Raw genomic sequence first — 17,555 nt, forward strand, 5'->3', positions numbered from 1 at the left:
GTTCCCTAAGTTTTATGGCAATCACACAGAATTTGGCTACCCTTAATGTGATCTCAAAAACAGGAGTGCCTGGCGTGCTCTGGTCCATGGGGTCACAAAGAGTCGGACACGACTAAACAACTAAACAACAACAATGTGATCTCAGGATCCTTGTCATCTACCAGTGATTTTAGACATGGAAGTTCGGATTCACTTTAAGATTTTTGCATAGCAGGGGTAATAAATACCGAGTGTAAATCCCTGTAGAAACTGCAGCGTAACAAGGCATGAGAGACAGTTTCTACCTCCATCAAGCTGCAGGGGCAGACTCATTCCGCGTATGGTTTACCCTCAAATCTGCCCTGCAATAAGGCAGATGGCAGCACATTGAATTTGGCAAGGGTAAATGGCTGTCGGTATTTAGGTATTTGTAATTTTGACAAATAATTGGCTGGGGTAAATCCATTATCTTTTATTGCTGGGTGTTTATTCATCCTGCTCACGTGGCATTGCAGTTCCACATCCCAAATTCGTTGGCGGATTATTGCTCTAGCTTTCTCATAACCTACAACTATCAGGGTCTGTGGGGAAAACCCCAAGCCTCTTAGCTTTTCATGCAGTGTAGCTTTCCATTTGGATTGGTAGGAATCCAGTAGTGTTAAGGGTGCCAACCCAACAGGGAGAAAGATAGGTTTTAACTAATAATGGATCTTCAGAATCCATATCGGAGCGCTAACAGGGATTTGCCAGACCTCCAGGCAGACAGCTATGTTTAGACACACAAGAAGGGATCCCTAACAGGCAGTGATAGAACTTACCGTAGTTTGGAATGATTCTAAGGGAGCAAGGTTTAAGAAGCTGCAGATCTGAGAGCCATATGTCAGTTGTTTTAATATTTTTGCAGCAAAGACCTGGGAGGCTGCCGGAATATATTGGCCCCCTTTTCCATAGAAAAACCTTATAATAGCTTTGGTAGATCTTTGGGCATTGCAATAGTATTAATGCAATAATGATTTGACAAAGAATTGCTAACCTATAGCTCTCCCTTCGCCTCCTGATGATGATTACAAAATCCATCACTTGTAACCCTTGAGACTGTGTTGAGTGGGACTGGGTGGGGCGTGACAACCTCTGGAAGGGATGCTGTCGATATAGGCAACTTGCTACCTCTTCGTAGTTTAAAAATATGCTTGGAGGCTTGGTTGGAAAAACCCTCATTGTATTTACAGGAGGTCAGAAGTGTTGTGTTTTGAACTACTTTTAAACTCTGCCGAGCTTTGCGAAGACTGTATTAAAAATCCATTCTCTTGTGTACTTTTAGAGAAGATGCCATCTTGGAATATCTGAAAATTGCACAAGATCTGGAGATGTATGGTGTGAACTACTTCAGTATTAAGAACAAGAAGGGCTCAGAACTTTGGTTGGGAGTCGATGCCCTTGGACTCAACATTTATGAGCACAATGACAGGTAACAAGACTGCCCTTCAAACTTGCATGGGGACTGGGAGGGGAGAGGGCCATCTGTTGCATCAGGCAAAGGTGCATCTAAGTCCAGCAACCTTCTAGCATTTGCCAGCTGGCCAGGAGGCTCACAGAAAACCATCACAGCAGCAGTTCTTTCATGTCAGTCCCCACCTTGTGCAGTTCACATCCTCTTTAACTATGACAGCTAAAAGCTTTTGCTAGATCCATCATAGGGGACTAAATGCAAAGCCTTAGTCTCCTAGGGAGAGTCTTTACTTAGTGGGAGAGATAATGTGGTGTAATATTTATATCCCAATCTGATGGGTAGGTGTTTATTTCCCAGAAATTTTATTTGGGATTGGAACCTGAGATTGGGTATGGGAAGGCTTGAATCCCAAGCACCATCCATTCTAGATAGCACCATCCATTCTAGACATGGGGCCAGATTGTGTTTATTTATTGTGTTTATTTAAAGCATTTGTACCCCACTTGTCAGCCTGATGAGGAGGAGGCCTGATGGGGCTCATCTGTGACAACAGAGTTGGTGATGAGAGTTGTAGTCCAGCAACATCTGGACTTTCTTGAGCTTGAGAGATGCTCCGTGATTATGTCTTGCTTTCATACTCCCAATTTAATTGATCCTTTGAATTTAAGGAAGTGTTTTTATCAGGTTACATAGGGCAAGTGATCCCAGAAAGAAGTGTGAGTTTATTTTCTGTAGTAGTTTACATGCTTGAGTCTTCCTGTGGTGCTCAGTGTGATCCACATCTGGACTGGTGCTTCTTTGGGAATTACTGATCTATGTACTCCTGACCTCATGTGCCCTATATATTTCCTCTGGGCACTGATTTTAATTAACAAAGTATTAACAAAGCAGGTAACCGCAGGGACCTCCAAACCTTGTGGACCAAACTGGTGCAAGCTTCTGTTGGGTGTCCCCTTTCTGCAATGTAACACGAAATGCACTGTGTAAAGAGGCTAGTAGCACATCTACCAAAGCATCCAGTCATTGGATTAATAATATTGTGTGTACAGTGGTACCTCGGGTTAAGAACTTAATTTGTTCTGGAGGTCTGTTCTTAACCTGAAACTGCTCTTAACCCGAGGTAATATTTCTGGGTTAGCGGAGTCTGTAACCTGAAGCGTATGTAACCTGAGGTACCACTGTATAGGCACCAGTTCCTCAGTAAGTGTCTTCATATAAGATGGAAATCAAATGGAATGGGTCTGCACTCACCTAATAGCCTGAGTTGCATTTAAGATTGTGTATATTTTCTCCAGGCTCCAAATCCTGTATGCTTTTGAGGCCTGAGATTTAGTATGTCGCTTTGGGCAATTTGGACAAGCCACTGTCCAAGCCACTTACATTGCATTCTATGCAAATCTTACATAAATTCAGTGTATCTGGTTTTGTAAATTCTGAGCAATGTTACCTCTTTTGTCTCAGTGATGGAAAACCATTCGTGCCACATCAGTGTAGTCAGGTTGTTTAACTGCCAAAGTATTCCAATGGGCTCAGCTTTTGAAACATTAAATCCTTTCTTTCATCTTTTTCAGGTTAACACCAAAAATCGGATTCCCTTGGAGTGAGATTAGAAACATTTCATTCAATGATAAGAAGTTTGTTATCAAGCCCATTGACAAGAAAGCCCCAGTAAGATTTCATTTGTAGTTTAAAATATTTTAGTTAATAATCTATTCAAATATTTAATTGAAAATCAGTACTTTGGGGTTGTTCTATTTTGCTCTATCTACATAAGCAAAAAGCCAGTTGGTTGTGATGGGAAATCCCCTGGTGACAGAATGAACATTTAGATTTTCATAAACAAGTGAGTCCCAGTTTGTTTGTTTGTTTGTTTGTTTGTTTGTTTGTTTGTTTGTTTGTTTTACTGTGCTCAAACTGGCTGGGACTGGTAGTAGTTGCAGTCTAAAACGTGTGGAGCTCAGCAGATTGCAGAGGGCTGCAATAAACCTCACACAACTGGGTATACAGCTGGTTTGATGGGCACTCTAAGGAACGAAGGGCACTCTAAGAAACGAAGAGCTTTTCAAACAGTCATTTGTGTGAAGAGTTTTCCACTTGGTAGTTTAGTGATAGAACATAAAAGCCCATTGTGGTTAGTCAAGTGTCTTCTTCTTCCAAAGATGAGGTAAATTTATCGGGTGTTTGAAACGAAAGCTAGAGAGAAGTTGTACATTTGTTTTCATCTGTGGGGCTGAGTGAGCAGCGAACCCTCAAACTCTGTTCAATTCAATACCATTGAGATCTCTGGATTGCTCTTGCCTTTCTGGTAGCAGAAGTGCTTCAGGACTCTTTAGATTAACTGGTTCCTGGACATCTGCTTTGTTTTTCTGGGTCAGCAATTGTGCCAAAAAAGGTCTTCCCTTCATTTTCATGAGAACAGTTTTCCTGCGGTGAGACAGCTCACTCTGGAAGAGGTGAACCTTGCTGTGTATAAGTAATAGCAATATCGCTGCAAAGGTGAATGGTTCCTGGCACTTGAATGCCTTGTCTGGATGCACGGAATTCTTCCAAAGCATTTTTTCTTTATGGGGGGTGTATGATTTGATTTGATTTGATTTAATGGGATCCCTTGGTTATAGCTTCAGCATATCCAGGGTTTGCATACAGAGCTACCTCCCCCTTTTCTTCAACAAGTAGCTAATTGGTAGAATTCGTTTGTTTTAAATAATTATTTATTACCATTACTAAGAACTCAAAAGTGCAGTTGCAGGATATTACCTCATACCATATGCAAAGCAAGCAAACAAACAGTAGATAATAAGAGAAAGAAATAGTGAGAGGCACCATTAAAACAAAGACACCTGTATTTCCTAAGCTGGTATGACTGGTGAGTGTTGCACATACAAGTCCAAAGTATAGGAAATAAAGTCCTACCAGATGACATAAAAGCATTCTGAATTCCCTCCTGCCCTGGGAGCACACATTTTTGTGTGTGTGTGTTTGTGTTGTTTTTTTTTTTTTTTTTTGGAGTAGCCAATGCCAAAATATTGAGGCTTTGGGACAGAAGTTCTGGGGTCTCTCTGCTGCAGAGTTGAACATGTACTCTCTATCAGATGGGGTGTCTGTTCCTCTTCGGGATTTTGTCTCAGTGAAAAAGAAAAATGAGTTGTTCAACACCTCTGGGTTGGGTTGGGGCATGTCTTTTGAAGACAGCTCAGAAGCGGGAGAAGCGGGTTTGTGGCCTGCCACTTTGACAAGGCGAGTTGCAGCTCAGCTTTCCCATTCTAATTCTGCTGCACTGGCTGTTTGCTCCCAAAGCGAGGTTAAAGTGCTTACTGGTGACGTTCAGATTCTAAGGCTATGTGTGTAGCCTGCTCTGCATCCCCTCTTTTTCAGAGGCAAGGGTTGTGCCTGGGATTTTCTGCCTGGGGCACCAATAGTGCAGAGATGGGGGGGGGGGAACGGGACTTGATGGTGGTTCCTGTTGATTAGCGAAAAGTTCACTTACTTCTGCTACTTCAATCTGATAATGTATTAATTGGTTGTGCTTTTCTTTTTCCAGTAATGGGATATTTTATTGTGTTAATGTTTGGTTTTTGGACAACACTCAAAGCTGGTTGTGTGCAACATTTCAACAGAAACACAATGTAGACATGCTCCACTAATATTCGAGTGAGGTTTATTTAAAGGCCATCTTTCAGATTTAAATTCCTATCCAGATTTCCAGCTTCCTGACTCATTGAAGCTAAAGGTTACTGAACAACCATTTAGCTCTTTTTTGCTCCTTTTGTCTTTTTGCACGGGGAAAATTGTCTAATTAATTGGATGCTATTTTGCATGTACTTGAGGCATTAGTTACTACTGGAGAAGAAAGGGAAGTGACGCAGGTGCATCCATGATTCATTCTTTCTTTTTCATCTTTCTTTCAAAGGACTTTGTATTCTATGCCCCACGGCTAAGAATTAACAAGCGTATTCTGGCTCTTTGCATGGGGAACCATGAGCTCTACATGCGTCGGCGTAAGCCAGACACAATTGAGGTGCAGCAGATGAAGGCTCAAGCCCGAGAGGAGAAGCATCAAAAACAGATGGAGAGGTGCGTTCAACTGAATGCAAACGCCTCTGAACAGAGTGCCAAATGCTGACATAACTGGTTCCCAAACGCTGGTGCACAGTGTCTTAGTCATGGCCATCTTCTGTAGGAAAAGTTGTGGCAAGATTGGAGTTTAGTGATTGGGGTGTGGCATGTGTTCTTTCCATAGGCAAATCCTGCAGCTGGAATATAGTAGAAGACGCCTACGCCCCTGGAAACCACAAGGGAGGGTGGAAGCGCTCAGATCCTGCTTGTGGGTTTCCTATTGGGGCTTCTGTGAGAACAGGATGCTGGACTAGATGGGTCCCCTTTGGTCTGATCCAGCAGTCTTTTCTTAGTTTCACATTGGTATGGAGAAACTGTGGCTCTCTGGATTCTGTTGGACTCTGACTCCCACTGCATGCAAAGTGTATGGTTTTTCTGTGTAATGGGTCTATCCCGTAACATATGTGAACAGCATTTCCCTGTAGCTGCAGGGAGAAGGATATAGCAGTGGGAGAAAGCTCCAGCTGATAGGTCAAATAGGCTCAGCATGGGCCACAATTCAGCTTAGAAGTCTGTTTTCCTCACACCACACTCGTTTGTCTTATAGGTGTGGGGCAAGTAGAGAGGAAGCTGCAAAGGAACATTTGGAAGTCTTAAAATGCTGTGGATTGTTCCTTAGCAAGCAGGCCTTGCTGTCTGTGTTCATCAGCTGATTGGCAGTCACAGCAGGCCCTGGTGGGATTGGCTGTGCTTTGGAGCTCCAAGTTGGGGATTCCATTATGCAGCCAAACGGTGGTGCTTAACTCCTAGGCCCAAATATCTGTTTGCAAAGGATGCTGCTCTGTGGGTGCAGCTCAAGCTACGTCTGCAAAGGAAGAATGTGGTGTTGTTGTGATATCGGGTGATTGACAGCTGGGTGGCCCTGCCCATTTGTAAAATAACCTACAGGGGTGGGGGAAAGCTCAGGAACCAGCCCACTGGCTGGACCCTGCCCCACTCCTGTTCTGATGGAGGCTTATTTGTTTGTTTATTTTTTAAAATGTGCATATTGTAATATCACATATATCAAAGTGGTTTGCAGCAATAAAAATATAAAATTATACAACTAAAACCATTTAAAAGATTTTTTAAAAAAAACCAAGACACCAATTAACCATTGTGGAAGGATGTATTTTTAATTTCCGGCATAGGCCTGGCAGTACAGAAAAGGTTTCGGCTAGTGTTTAAAAGTTGACACAGAAGGCGCCCGCTTGAGCAAACGAGTGCAACATCAGCATTAAAAGTTTAGAAAATTACTTTTCTTTTACCGTATTTTTTGCTCTATAAGACTCACCTTTTCCCTCCTAAAAAGCAAGGGGAAATGTGTGTGCGTCTTATGGAGCGAATGCCGGCTGCGCAGCTATCCCAGAAGCCAGAACAGCAAGAGGGATTGCTGCTTTCACTGTGCAGCGATCCCTCTTGCTGTTCTGGCTTCTGAGATTCAGAATATTTTTTTTCTTGTTTTCCTCCTCAAAAACTAGGTGCGTCTTGAGGTCTGGTGCGTCTTATAGAGCGAAAAATACGGTAATTTACGCTAAAAACAAATATTGATTGCCGATGACTGAAAAACTTCTGATGCAAGACGAGAATGCCCCAGCTAAGAGTTTTGTTGCACAAGAGAGAACAGGAAATCTGTCAGCCAGGTGGGGTTGAACTTTGTGTTATCCTTCACATTTCCTCCCTGCCTAGAGCCCTGCTGGAGAATGAGAAGAAGAAGAGGGAGCTGGCAGAGAAGGAGAAGGAAAAGATTGAACGCGAGAAGGAGGAGCTGATGGAACGGCTCAGGCAGATTGAAGAGCAGACAAAGAAAGCTCAGCTAGGTAGGGGAAGCTTCTGGTGCTCACCTTGCAGGTGGTGGGAAGGGGAGCTTGGTGCTGATTTACAGAGTTGGTGGGCAAGCTATAGACCTCTCTCTCTCTCTCTCTCTCTCTCTCTCTCTCTCTCTCTCACTCACTTTCTTTCTCTCTTTAGAACTGGAAGAGCAGACCCGCAAGGCACTAGAGTTGGAGCAAGAAAGGAAGCGAGCTCAGGAAGAAGCGGAGAAGCTGGCGAAGGAGCGTCAGGAAGCTGAGGAGGCAAAAGAAGCCTTGCTGAAGGCCTCCAATGACCAGAAGAAGACCCAGGAGCAGCTGGTAGGCTGGCTCTCCAAAGGCGTCTCCTGCATTGGCCACAGCGAGAACAGGATGCTGGATGGGAGGGCCTAGTGGTCTGATCTAGCAGCCAGACCCTTCTGGGGTTCTTAGGAATCATTGTATTTATGGAATCATATAGAATTGTAGAGTTGGAAAGGGACCCAAAGGGGTAATCTAGTTCAACCCCCAGCAATAGCAGCTAAGTTATTTTATTTCATAAAGTTTATATACCACATTGACTAAAAAAAAAAAAAAAGCAAACCCAAAGTGGTTTACAAAAAGAAAATGATAAAGTTATCAGTGAAACTAATCACTTAAAACATTTTTTAAAAATTAAAATCAGTGATAAACTGAAAACAGAAAAAAATATGTCTGTGATTTACCTTTCTGGGTAGGTTTGGCCAATCAAAAATGGTTTTAGAGGCACTGAAAAGAGTGCAGTGAATGTCCCTTGTGTCAGTAGGCAGGGTATGCTGCTCTTCCACTTAAATGACCCCAAAGTGGCTCACAACACACTAGAGAAACATGCATATTGATACAACTGCCCATTATCAGTTCATTTCAGTACATAATGTAGTAGTCCAAATAAATAAAGAATGTTGATAACGCTGACACATTTTAAATTCCAATGTAGAATAGGCGCTGTTGTTCATCACATCAACAGGAATTATTTATGCTAGAATATGAAAATTAGATCTGCTAAGCCTTTCCAGGGTGGTCAAGTATTAATAAATAATTTAACCAGAAGCTGGGTCCTCATAAAGGCAGGAAATGGCCGCCATTTGTACTGAGCTAGAGTTGCCATTAGTCCAAAAGCTGTTGACTCTAACCGTGGAGGTTGGGGGGATTTGGGGGGGGGATTTAGAAGCAAGGGGGGAAGGATACTAGAGGTGTGAATTACTATTAAACTTTGGAAAGCTGGCACCACTGGATAAGTCCAACAGTTTTGTTGAATCAGTTTAACTAAATAGTTTTAACTGGATTCTATGTGTAATTTTATTACTGCTTTGAATTTTGCTGTGTTATGATCTTCCTTAGTGGGTCATGCAAACCACTAATCTCAATAATGCTTTTTATAGGGAGAGCAGGGGAACTGGGTGGTGGGCCAAAGAGTTCTAGTAACCACTGATCTAGAGCAGGGGTCTCCAAGTTTTCCTTGCCTTGGGCCGGGTGTCCCCAGCAATGATTGCGCGGAGGGCGGGGGAGCATGCGTAAACGGTGTATATCCAGGTTGGAGGAGGCCTGTGTGCATGCGCACAAGCTGGTAAGACCGGCCGGCAGTGGCAGGGGTCACTGCAGGCAGGATAAACGAGTCCCTCAGGCCTTATCCGGCCCCCGGGCCGTAGGTTGGTGATCCCTTATCTAGAGGAAACCAGGCTCCACTGCAGGCTTAAACTGGTTTAATAGTTATACCCTCCCCAAAGGAGACCTGGGAACTGTAATTGTCTTAGGGTGGTATGTGTGTATACCAGGGTTCTTCTCTTGAAGAATCGTGCACACTCACAAATCTGATTTTTGTATCAGTTTTCTTAGCTGTTTCCCAAGATCACAGCAGGGGTGTGGAAAGTACACTTTATACCTTGCAGCTGAGCAAGGGCCAGATTGGGGAGTAGTGGGGCAATGTAGCATTTTAGGAGCCTGGTTGCCTACTTCACTTGTGATCTTCTGTTAATTCCTGCAGTCGTCTGAAATGATGGAGCTCACCAATAGGATCTTGCAGCTGGAACTGGCTCGGCAGAAGAAGGAGAGCGAGGCTGTGCAGTGGCAGCAGAAAGTGAGTGGGGTGACTTGGTCCTGTCTTGAAACAAGCCTTTTCCTTCCTCTCCTGTGCCTAGGAGTGACCATCCCATTTCCCCTTGTCCCAGTGATGGGGAAAAGTAAAGACACCCCATTTGCACAGAGAGGCAGGGGATCCTGCTTACAAGGCGTATTGTCCACCTTCCACAATGTCAGTGTTGCAGCAAATGTGCATTTAACTTGTGTAAAATAGACATGGCCCTCTCCAGTATACGCATGCATGATCATCTGTGATGCATGACTTTTGCTCTAGAACAACAATGAGGGAACCTTTGGCCCACTGGTCTGACCTGATTCTATTTATAGATTTATTGCATTTATATACCGTTGTTTCTGCCAAAGAACAAAAGGTGGTGTATGTGGTTCTCCCCTCCTGATTTTATCCTCACAACAACCCTGTGAGGTAGGTTAGACCTGAGGGGCAGTGACTAGCCCAAGGTCACCCAGTAGGTTTCTTGAATGACTGGGGATTCAAACCCTGGTCTCCCAGTTCATAGCCCAGCACTCTAACCACTACACCACACTGGCTTTCTCAGATGCACCAGGATGACACCAAATTAATGCAGAATCTCTGAAGTGGTGCTAGAATTATGATTTGTCAGAATTCGACAAAAATGAGATCAACCTTCTTAAGAGAATGCTATATTAAACCTTGGACATAGTGTGCAATGCTAAGCTTACGTATATGGTGAGAACTGGAGAGGGCAGACCACAATATAATGTATTCATTGAGAAATTGAGTCTTTATATATAAGGACGTGGGTGGCGCTGTGGTCTAAACCACTGAGCGTCTTGGGCTTGCCGATTAGAAGGTCAGCGGTTCGAATCTGCACAACGGGGTGAGTTCCCATTGCTCTGTCCCAGCTCCTGCCAACCTAGCAGTTCAAAAGCACACCAGTGCAAGTAGATAAATAGGTACCGCTGTGGCTGGAAGGCAAATGGCATTTCCGTGTGCTCTGGCTTCCATCATGGTGCTCCGTTGTGCCAGAAGCAGCTTAGTTATGCTGGTCACATGACCTGGAAAGCTGTCTGTGGACAAACGCCAGCTCCACTAACCCATTGGTGGGTTGATATCCTCCCTCAGGCCCAGATGGTCCAGGAAGACCTAGAGAAGACTAAAGAGGAGTTGAAGTCAGCCATGGTCACACAGCATGTTCCAGAACCAATGCAGTCTGAGAACGAACATGATGATGAGCAGGATGAAAATGCTGCTGAGGCCAGCGCAGAGCTGAGGGCACATGCCTCTGCCAAGGACCGGAGCGAGGAGCAGCGGACTACGGAGGCAGAGAAGAACGAGCGGGTCCAGAAGCACTTGAAGGTAATGTGGGGACAACACTACTTTGAGGGGGAGTGTGGCTGGTGGGCAGGCTGTGGGCCTGAGACCCGCTTCCCTCAAATGTCTAGCACCACCTATTTATTATTATTCACGTCATAAATTTTATGCACTGCTTGATTGTACGGGGGTGGGGGCGAGGCTCAAAGCCATTTACCAAAAAGACAAAACAATAAGGGGGGGGCTGTAGAAACAATTATTTGAAACATTCAAAACATGAAGGACAACAATAAACATAAAAACAAGCTAGCTTTCTAGATACCTAAGTATTTTAGCAGGTGCCAGAAAAAGTACAGCAAAGGTGCCTGGCTGTTATCAATAGGCAGAGGGTTCCAACGTGCAGGTGCTGCCGTGCTAAAATACTGATTTCTTACAAATTCAGAATGGGTATTATGTGGCACTTGTAATAGTGCCAGTTACACAGAATGAAGCAAGTGGTTGAGTGGCCATAAAGAGGGCAATGCCATCTCCCAGGTAACCTGGTCCCAGGTTGTTAAGGGCTTGATCCACCTATAGGTGGTACAAGAGTAGCATAGCTAATACCATGATGTCTTTCCCATAAACCTTGGTGGTAAAAGATGCTTCATCAGCACACTTTGTTCCCCCATCCTGTCAGCCTGGTGGATTGGGGCAGGAAGTTTGAACAACCATAATATCTCATCATAACATGGATTTTTATTTGTTGGCACATTGTGGGAAACAGGATGAGAAATGTCCCAGGCTTCTGTTTTTGGCAGGAGGCTATGTGTCTCTTGTAACATCCCGTGCTTGCACTTAAGTTCCCACTTTGTTCCCAGCAGTAAATATTTTCAGATGGCTTTCACAATAAAGTTAATAAAAGGGCCAGGTGGAAATGCATCTGTCTCTTTGGCTAGCTGGACTCTACACCCTCTTCTGGCAAAATGCAATTTTGGGCCCTGTCACAACAAAGCTGAAGGATCCAGTCCCCATTGTACAGACACATCTGCAATTTATCTTGGCTTCTTTCTAGCAAAATATTTTCACCCTGCACTTCAGTAAAACATTGAGGTTGGCTTCCAGTTAAATAATAATAATAATAATAATAATAATAATACAGTAAAATGAATTGAGATGAGAGTTTTAGTGTGAGAATGTAAACATTGGAGCTGTGGGTTAGAGTTTCAGACGTTTGGAGTATCAGAACTCTCTGAGTGCTATTATTGGCTCTTTACCTGCCTAAGTACATCCAGGGCAGAGCCCACCTGGTCCAGCATCCTTTCTTGTTGGGATTTACTGACCCCATATAGACGCTTCTGAATACAAGTTGCTGGGAGCCAGAGGAGAAGAGAGCTATGTATTTTTTATTGGATTTCTATTTCCTACAAGGAGCTCAAGGTGCCATACATGGTCCCTTCCCCCATTTTATTCTCACAACAACCCTGTGAGGTGAGTTAGGCTGGGAGACAATTACTGTCCCAAAAATTCAGCCTTGGAAAAAGAAGCTCAGTGTTCTTCTGCTTGGGTTATCCCTGCAAATTTTCCACAGGCATCTGGTTGGCCACGATGAGAGCACGATTCTGGACCAGATCAACCATTGCCCTCCATCCAGCAGACTCTTGTTATGTTCTTGGATTGGCTCGGGCAATGTCACTTGATTCTTCCACTGTTGGATTTGTGAATGGCCTTCACTGAGAAGCATTCCCCTCTGGGGCTCTCTGCCCTCAGGCAACTGGGATTCCACTTGCACCAAACAGTGCAACACATTTGACTAAAACATATGGATGTTTTGATCTATTTTTTCTTTTATTGCTGATTTTATCTTTCGTATGTTGCTTTTTATGGCTTTTACTATAATTTTATTGTGTACTGCTTGAGGGCTTTTACAATCAAGTAGTGTATAAATTCTATGAACTAAAACAAGCAAATAACATTTTAAAACTGGTCTTTCCTCCCTTCACGTTTTGCACCTACAGGCTCTCACGTCCGAGCTGGCCAATGCCCGCGACGAAACAAAGAAGACTGCCAATGATATGATCCATGCCGAGAACATGAGGTTGGGCCGTGACAAATACAAGACCCTCCGCCAGATCCGGCAGGGCAACACCAAGCAACGCATTGATGAGTTTGAGTCCATGTAATCATTCGTGAGCCTTCTGCTGCCTCCCCTTCACTCTTCCTCCCTCCCCCGCCACCTTTTTTCTGTGTTTAACTGCATTGTGCTGGAACCACTACAGAAGAGTCACCACAGTCTGTCTGAGAGTTGGGTGCCATCCAACATAGGGTGAAACAGGGTTAGTCAGCTGTGCCTTAAAAATAATAATATATATTTTTTATGGTGATGCCCCATTTTCTTTTCTCAACCTGGGTTGAAGAGAGAAATCTGTTCCATGCAGCTTTATGAAACATCTGTGCTGGTCCTGTAACCCCCCCCCCCAAGGACCCATCCCTGCCACTAGTCTCTCTAGCCAATGTTTGAAGAGACTTGTGTGTTGGGGTATCTTTACTTTTTAAGCCTGCCTAGTTTTGATAATTAAAAAAGAAGAAGTTCGGAAGGAAAAGTTACTGAAGCAGAATTTAATGTTCTTGTGCCACCCACCCACACATACATACACACGAAAGACCAAAGCTTTTTATGATTCCCAGAGGTTTAGCAGACCAAACGGATCACCCTGATCTTTTTATCACTTTGCACATGGCACTGCCTAAGCAGTTGAAAGAGGCAGGATTCCATAAATGTTGTGATCTGAGTATATTTTGTTTTCCCCTCTTGAAATGTTGCCATATCCAGTTATGTGTGTTGCTGGCCTCCAAACTTTGCTGACCACCGATTCCCACCAGAGATTGCAGATTTCAACAGTATCTGGAGGGCTCCAGGTTCCCCAACCTTGTCCAATAAGGAGATGATGTTTGGGATTGGTAGCAGCAACATACTTGGTCCCATTCATATTGACCAGCACAGTCCAACTTAAGTGTTCAGAAGAGGATGTGCATCAGCCATAAACCCCAGAGAGCAAGACAGATTTGGGGAAATATTGCAGCTGACCCTTTCAAGGGAGGTCTGTAGCACACACAGCCCACATTATCGGTGCCTTATGACATCCTTTTCCATGGGTGTAAAGTTTTTATAGAGTCCTCATGTTTACTTGTGACCAAATGCAAAAAAGTACCCTGTCTTCTTCACATCACCAGTCACTTGCACAGTCACAAAACCTGCCTTTGATTTTAAGAAAAAGCTTCTGTCTCTGCTGCCTTGGTTGTTGGAATGCAGCAGATCTTGTCCCCAAATCTCTTTGGAGAGCCAGTGTGGTGTAGTGGTTAAGAGCAGTGGACTCGTAATCTGGTGAACCGGGTTCGATTCCTTCTCCTCCACATGCAGCTGCTGGGTGACCTTGGGCTGGTCATACTTCTCTGAAGTCTCTCAGCCTCACTGACCTCACAGAGTATTTGTTGTGGGGGAAGAAGGTAAAGGAGATTGTTAGCCACTTTGAGACTCCTTAGGGTAGTGATAAAGCAGGATATCAAATCCAAACTCTTCCTCCTCCTCCTTCTTTGCCTTGGAGTGCCTTTTGCTTTTCAGAATTTTTAAATGTTTTATGTGGCTTTTCTTTTAGGAGGTTGCTCCTATTTGCCTCCTAAGTCCAGACAGAACCTTCTAGTGCTACTTTGGCCACCAGTTTTTTTGGCAGGGCTTCCCTTTTTTTCAAGAGAGTTTGTTACCTCACTTTTACCTGTGTCATGACCGCATCAGGTACAGCTGGGGACTGCCTGTCTCCCCACCCCAACCCCCAGTCTAAGAAGCTTCTTTTTCAAAGGATTTTTTTTTTTTTTTTGCAGAGCTGTCCTGCTCTTCTGCACCTCTAAACTCCTGAACTGCATAATCTCTTCTGATCTTCTCTGTCCGCCTCTTTCCTCCCAAAGTGTGCTAATACCAACAGTGCCACTAGAAACAGGGAAGTTGTGTGGAGAGAGTGGAACAAAGACAGGAGCTGCAGTTCAGGGGTGGGGATCCTGTGGCTCTCCAAGGACAATGGGAGTTGTCATCCAGCAACATCTGGAGGGGCACAGGCTCCCCATCCCTGCCCTGATTCGCTCCGGTGAGGGCAGCGAAAAACCTCCCATTTCTGTCCCAAAGCCATGTCAGCCTTCTTTGGGCAGCTTGGTGTTGGCAGCCCTAGTTGCATGGAGGCAAGACTCCCTCGGCTTGCAAAATAGCACAGTCTAAATGTCTTCTGTGAGTTTGTTATGCACCCCTTTTCTCCTCCATACATAGTGCCTTTAGGAAGTGAGAGTAGGAACTGTCAGCTCCTCCTCCTCCTGAAAATATGCAACCTCATTACTTAGAACACTTTAACACACACACACACACACACACACACACACACACACACACACACACTGCAGTTGAACTTGTCACAACTCATTTACCCTTAAACTGAAGAATATGTGATTCCTTATCACTTTAAATCACCTTTGAAAACGTTTTGTGCTCCAGACTTGTAATTTGGCAGTTTTCCTTCACATTACTGGCACACTTTGGTTCAGAGAACTACATCCTCACAAGAGAAATCAGCACAGAGCCTGCCAGGTCTGTGCTGAACTAATGAAGTAGTTAAAGCATCTTTGCATCGCTCCTGGTTGGGTCACGGAGCTCTGTTGACACCTTCCACTGGCACAGTTGCTTTTCCTCCTGCCCTTTCACTTCTAGAAAAGGAGCAAGCCAACCCATGCCAAGAAGCCTTAACTCCTCGTGTAGTTGGTTCAGCTGTCCCCTGATCCTACCAGTATTATGTTATTCCAGTGGTATCTAATGGTATTGATTTCATTCTCTTTTTTTCTAGCTGTGCACGATTAGAAAATATTAATCTTGGAAATGTGGAGGGGGAGGGGGAAATGCCCCCCTTCTCCATGGACAAATGTATACTGTATTGTAAAGAGATTGATATTTTGCAGGAAATTAATGTAAGAAGCATTCAGTATTACCATGAGATTTTTAGACACTTTTTTAATTATTTGTTGGGATTCATGGAGGTTTCCCCTCCTCCACCCCCCCAACTTGTTTACTTGCTATTACTTTGGATATATCCTGTCCTGGGGGAGAGGGGGTTACCCTATTAAGCATTTTTTTTGTGTCTGGCTTTATATTTGTGTTTTGGATTTTTTTTTTTTTTTTGGCTGTAAATTATGTCTACCTTTTTACATGTTTTGTTAAAACACCAGTTTTCCCAGGTGGGGTTGTAAGGTTGATCTGTGTCTCTGTGGGGCAGGCCAGCCATGTTGATCCTTGCCACTCAGATGCCTTGCCTGCAAAGGGGTTTTGTTAAAGTCCACAGCCTGTTCTCTTCATTCAGTGCCAATAAAGTTTAGGCCAATTGAACCCTTGGTGTGTTTGTGTGTGTGCATTATTCTGGTGATGATTGAATCTGCAGGTCCAGTTAGTGACCTGTACATACCCATGATTCTGAGAGTTTGATCTTTCGGTGTAGAATCATAGAACTGCAGAGTTGGAAGTGGGCCCAAAGTGTCATCTAGTCCAACCCCCTGCAACTCAGGAATCCTAGCTAAACAACCCCTGACAGATGGCCATCCAATCTCTGCTTAGAAACCTCCAAGGAAGGAGGGTCCACCACCTTCCGAGGGAGTCCATTCCACTGTCAAACAGCTCTTACTGGCAGAAAGTTCTTCCTAAGGTTTTAGTCGAAATTTCCCTTCTTGTAACTTGAATCCATTGTAGATGGAAGCTGCCTGTGTACTGGGGTCTGCAGAGGGGTAGGGGCAAGATGAGCCTAGAATTGGGATGGGAATACAGCCTGTTGATTAACCAGAGTGCTATTATAGCTTAGGAAAATTTACTAGAATGATGATCTGTGCTACAGCAAAAGGACTACTTACTCTATAGGCCAGCAAGGACTGGGTGTTGTTAGATGAAAGCTGTCACTGGCATGAATCAGGGTTGGAAGGAAGGTCAGACTTTTCTAGTCTTGCCCCATGCTTAGTACAAGGTCTTCATCTCCGGCATCCCTAACTGGTGGCCCAAACTCTACTCAAATATTTCCAAAACAGGAGAGCCCACGCTCTTCATGAGACAGCCTGTTCCACTGTTGAACATCTTGTGCTATTAGCAGGCATAGGCAAACTCCGGCCCTCCAGATGTTTGGGACTACAATTCCCATCATCCCTGACCACTGGTCCTGTTAGCTAGGGATGATGGGAATTGTAGTCCCAAACATCTGGAGGGCTGGAGTTTGCCTGTGCCTGCTATTAGGAAGCTTCTCTGAATTTCTGCTGAAATCTCTCCCATTTCCACCATTGGTTAAGGCCACCTGCAGTAATAGACAACTGATTAACTCTGCTCCATCCTCTGCAGAAGTCCTGAAGATGGTTGTCATGCCATCTTAATTCTTCTTCTCCGGGCTAACCATATTCAGCTCTTTTCACTTCCTTGTTTTCAGGCCCTTCGACATCTTGAAACACTTAAGGTTGTTGTTTTTTAAAAAAAATTGAATGCATTTTAATTTATTAAGCCACTGCAAAACTCAACCCTCCTAAATTGCCTTGAAATAAGAAGTCATTTGTTCCCCTTGAATCTGATGAAATTGAAAACTCTTTGCCATGTTCTCTATTGAACCATTAGGGGGCATTGTAGAACAATATAGATAAGAGAATTTCTGTATAGTGCTGCAGGTTTGGGTTACATCTTATGCAGACGGACCATACCTCACTGGAAGAACAGGTGCCTCAATGCATGAAAGGCCTCCAGTTCAATCCCTGGTATCTCCAGGTAGGCTTGAGAAAGACTATTTAAGTGAGT

General features: G+C 44.1%; 1 protein-coding gene across 1 annotated transcript in view; it reads left to right on the forward strand.

Moving 5' to 3' along the window:
* MSN (moesin) overlaps positions 1-16,121 on the forward strand; it is a 77,782-nt gene extending 61,661 nt beyond the window's left edge. The window contains exons 6-13 of the mRNA XM_083722321.1: positions 1,301-1,447; positions 3,001-3,097; positions 5,340-5,503; positions 7,214-7,344; positions 7,496-7,656; positions 9,338-9,430; positions 10,538-10,771; positions 12,721-16,121. Coding sequence (XP_083578447.1) covers positions 1,301-1,447; positions 3,001-3,097; positions 5,340-5,503; positions 7,214-7,344; positions 7,496-7,656; positions 9,338-9,430; positions 10,538-10,771; positions 12,721-12,885 — 1,192 coding nt within the window. The 3' untranslated portion in view covers positions 12,886-16,121. The remainder of the gene's footprint in view (positions 1-1,300; positions 1,448-3,000; positions 3,098-5,339; positions 5,504-7,213; positions 7,345-7,495; positions 7,657-9,337; positions 9,431-10,537; positions 10,772-12,720) is intronic.
* The last annotated feature ends 1,434 nt before the right edge of the window (positions 16,122-17,555 follow it).

The sequence above is a fragment of the Podarcis gaigeae genome (assembly GCF_964106915.1).
Source record: "Podarcis gaigeae genome assembly, chromosome: Z".
NCBI lineage: Eukaryota > Metazoa > Chordata > Lepidosauria > Squamata > Lacertidae > Podarcis > Podarcis gaigeae.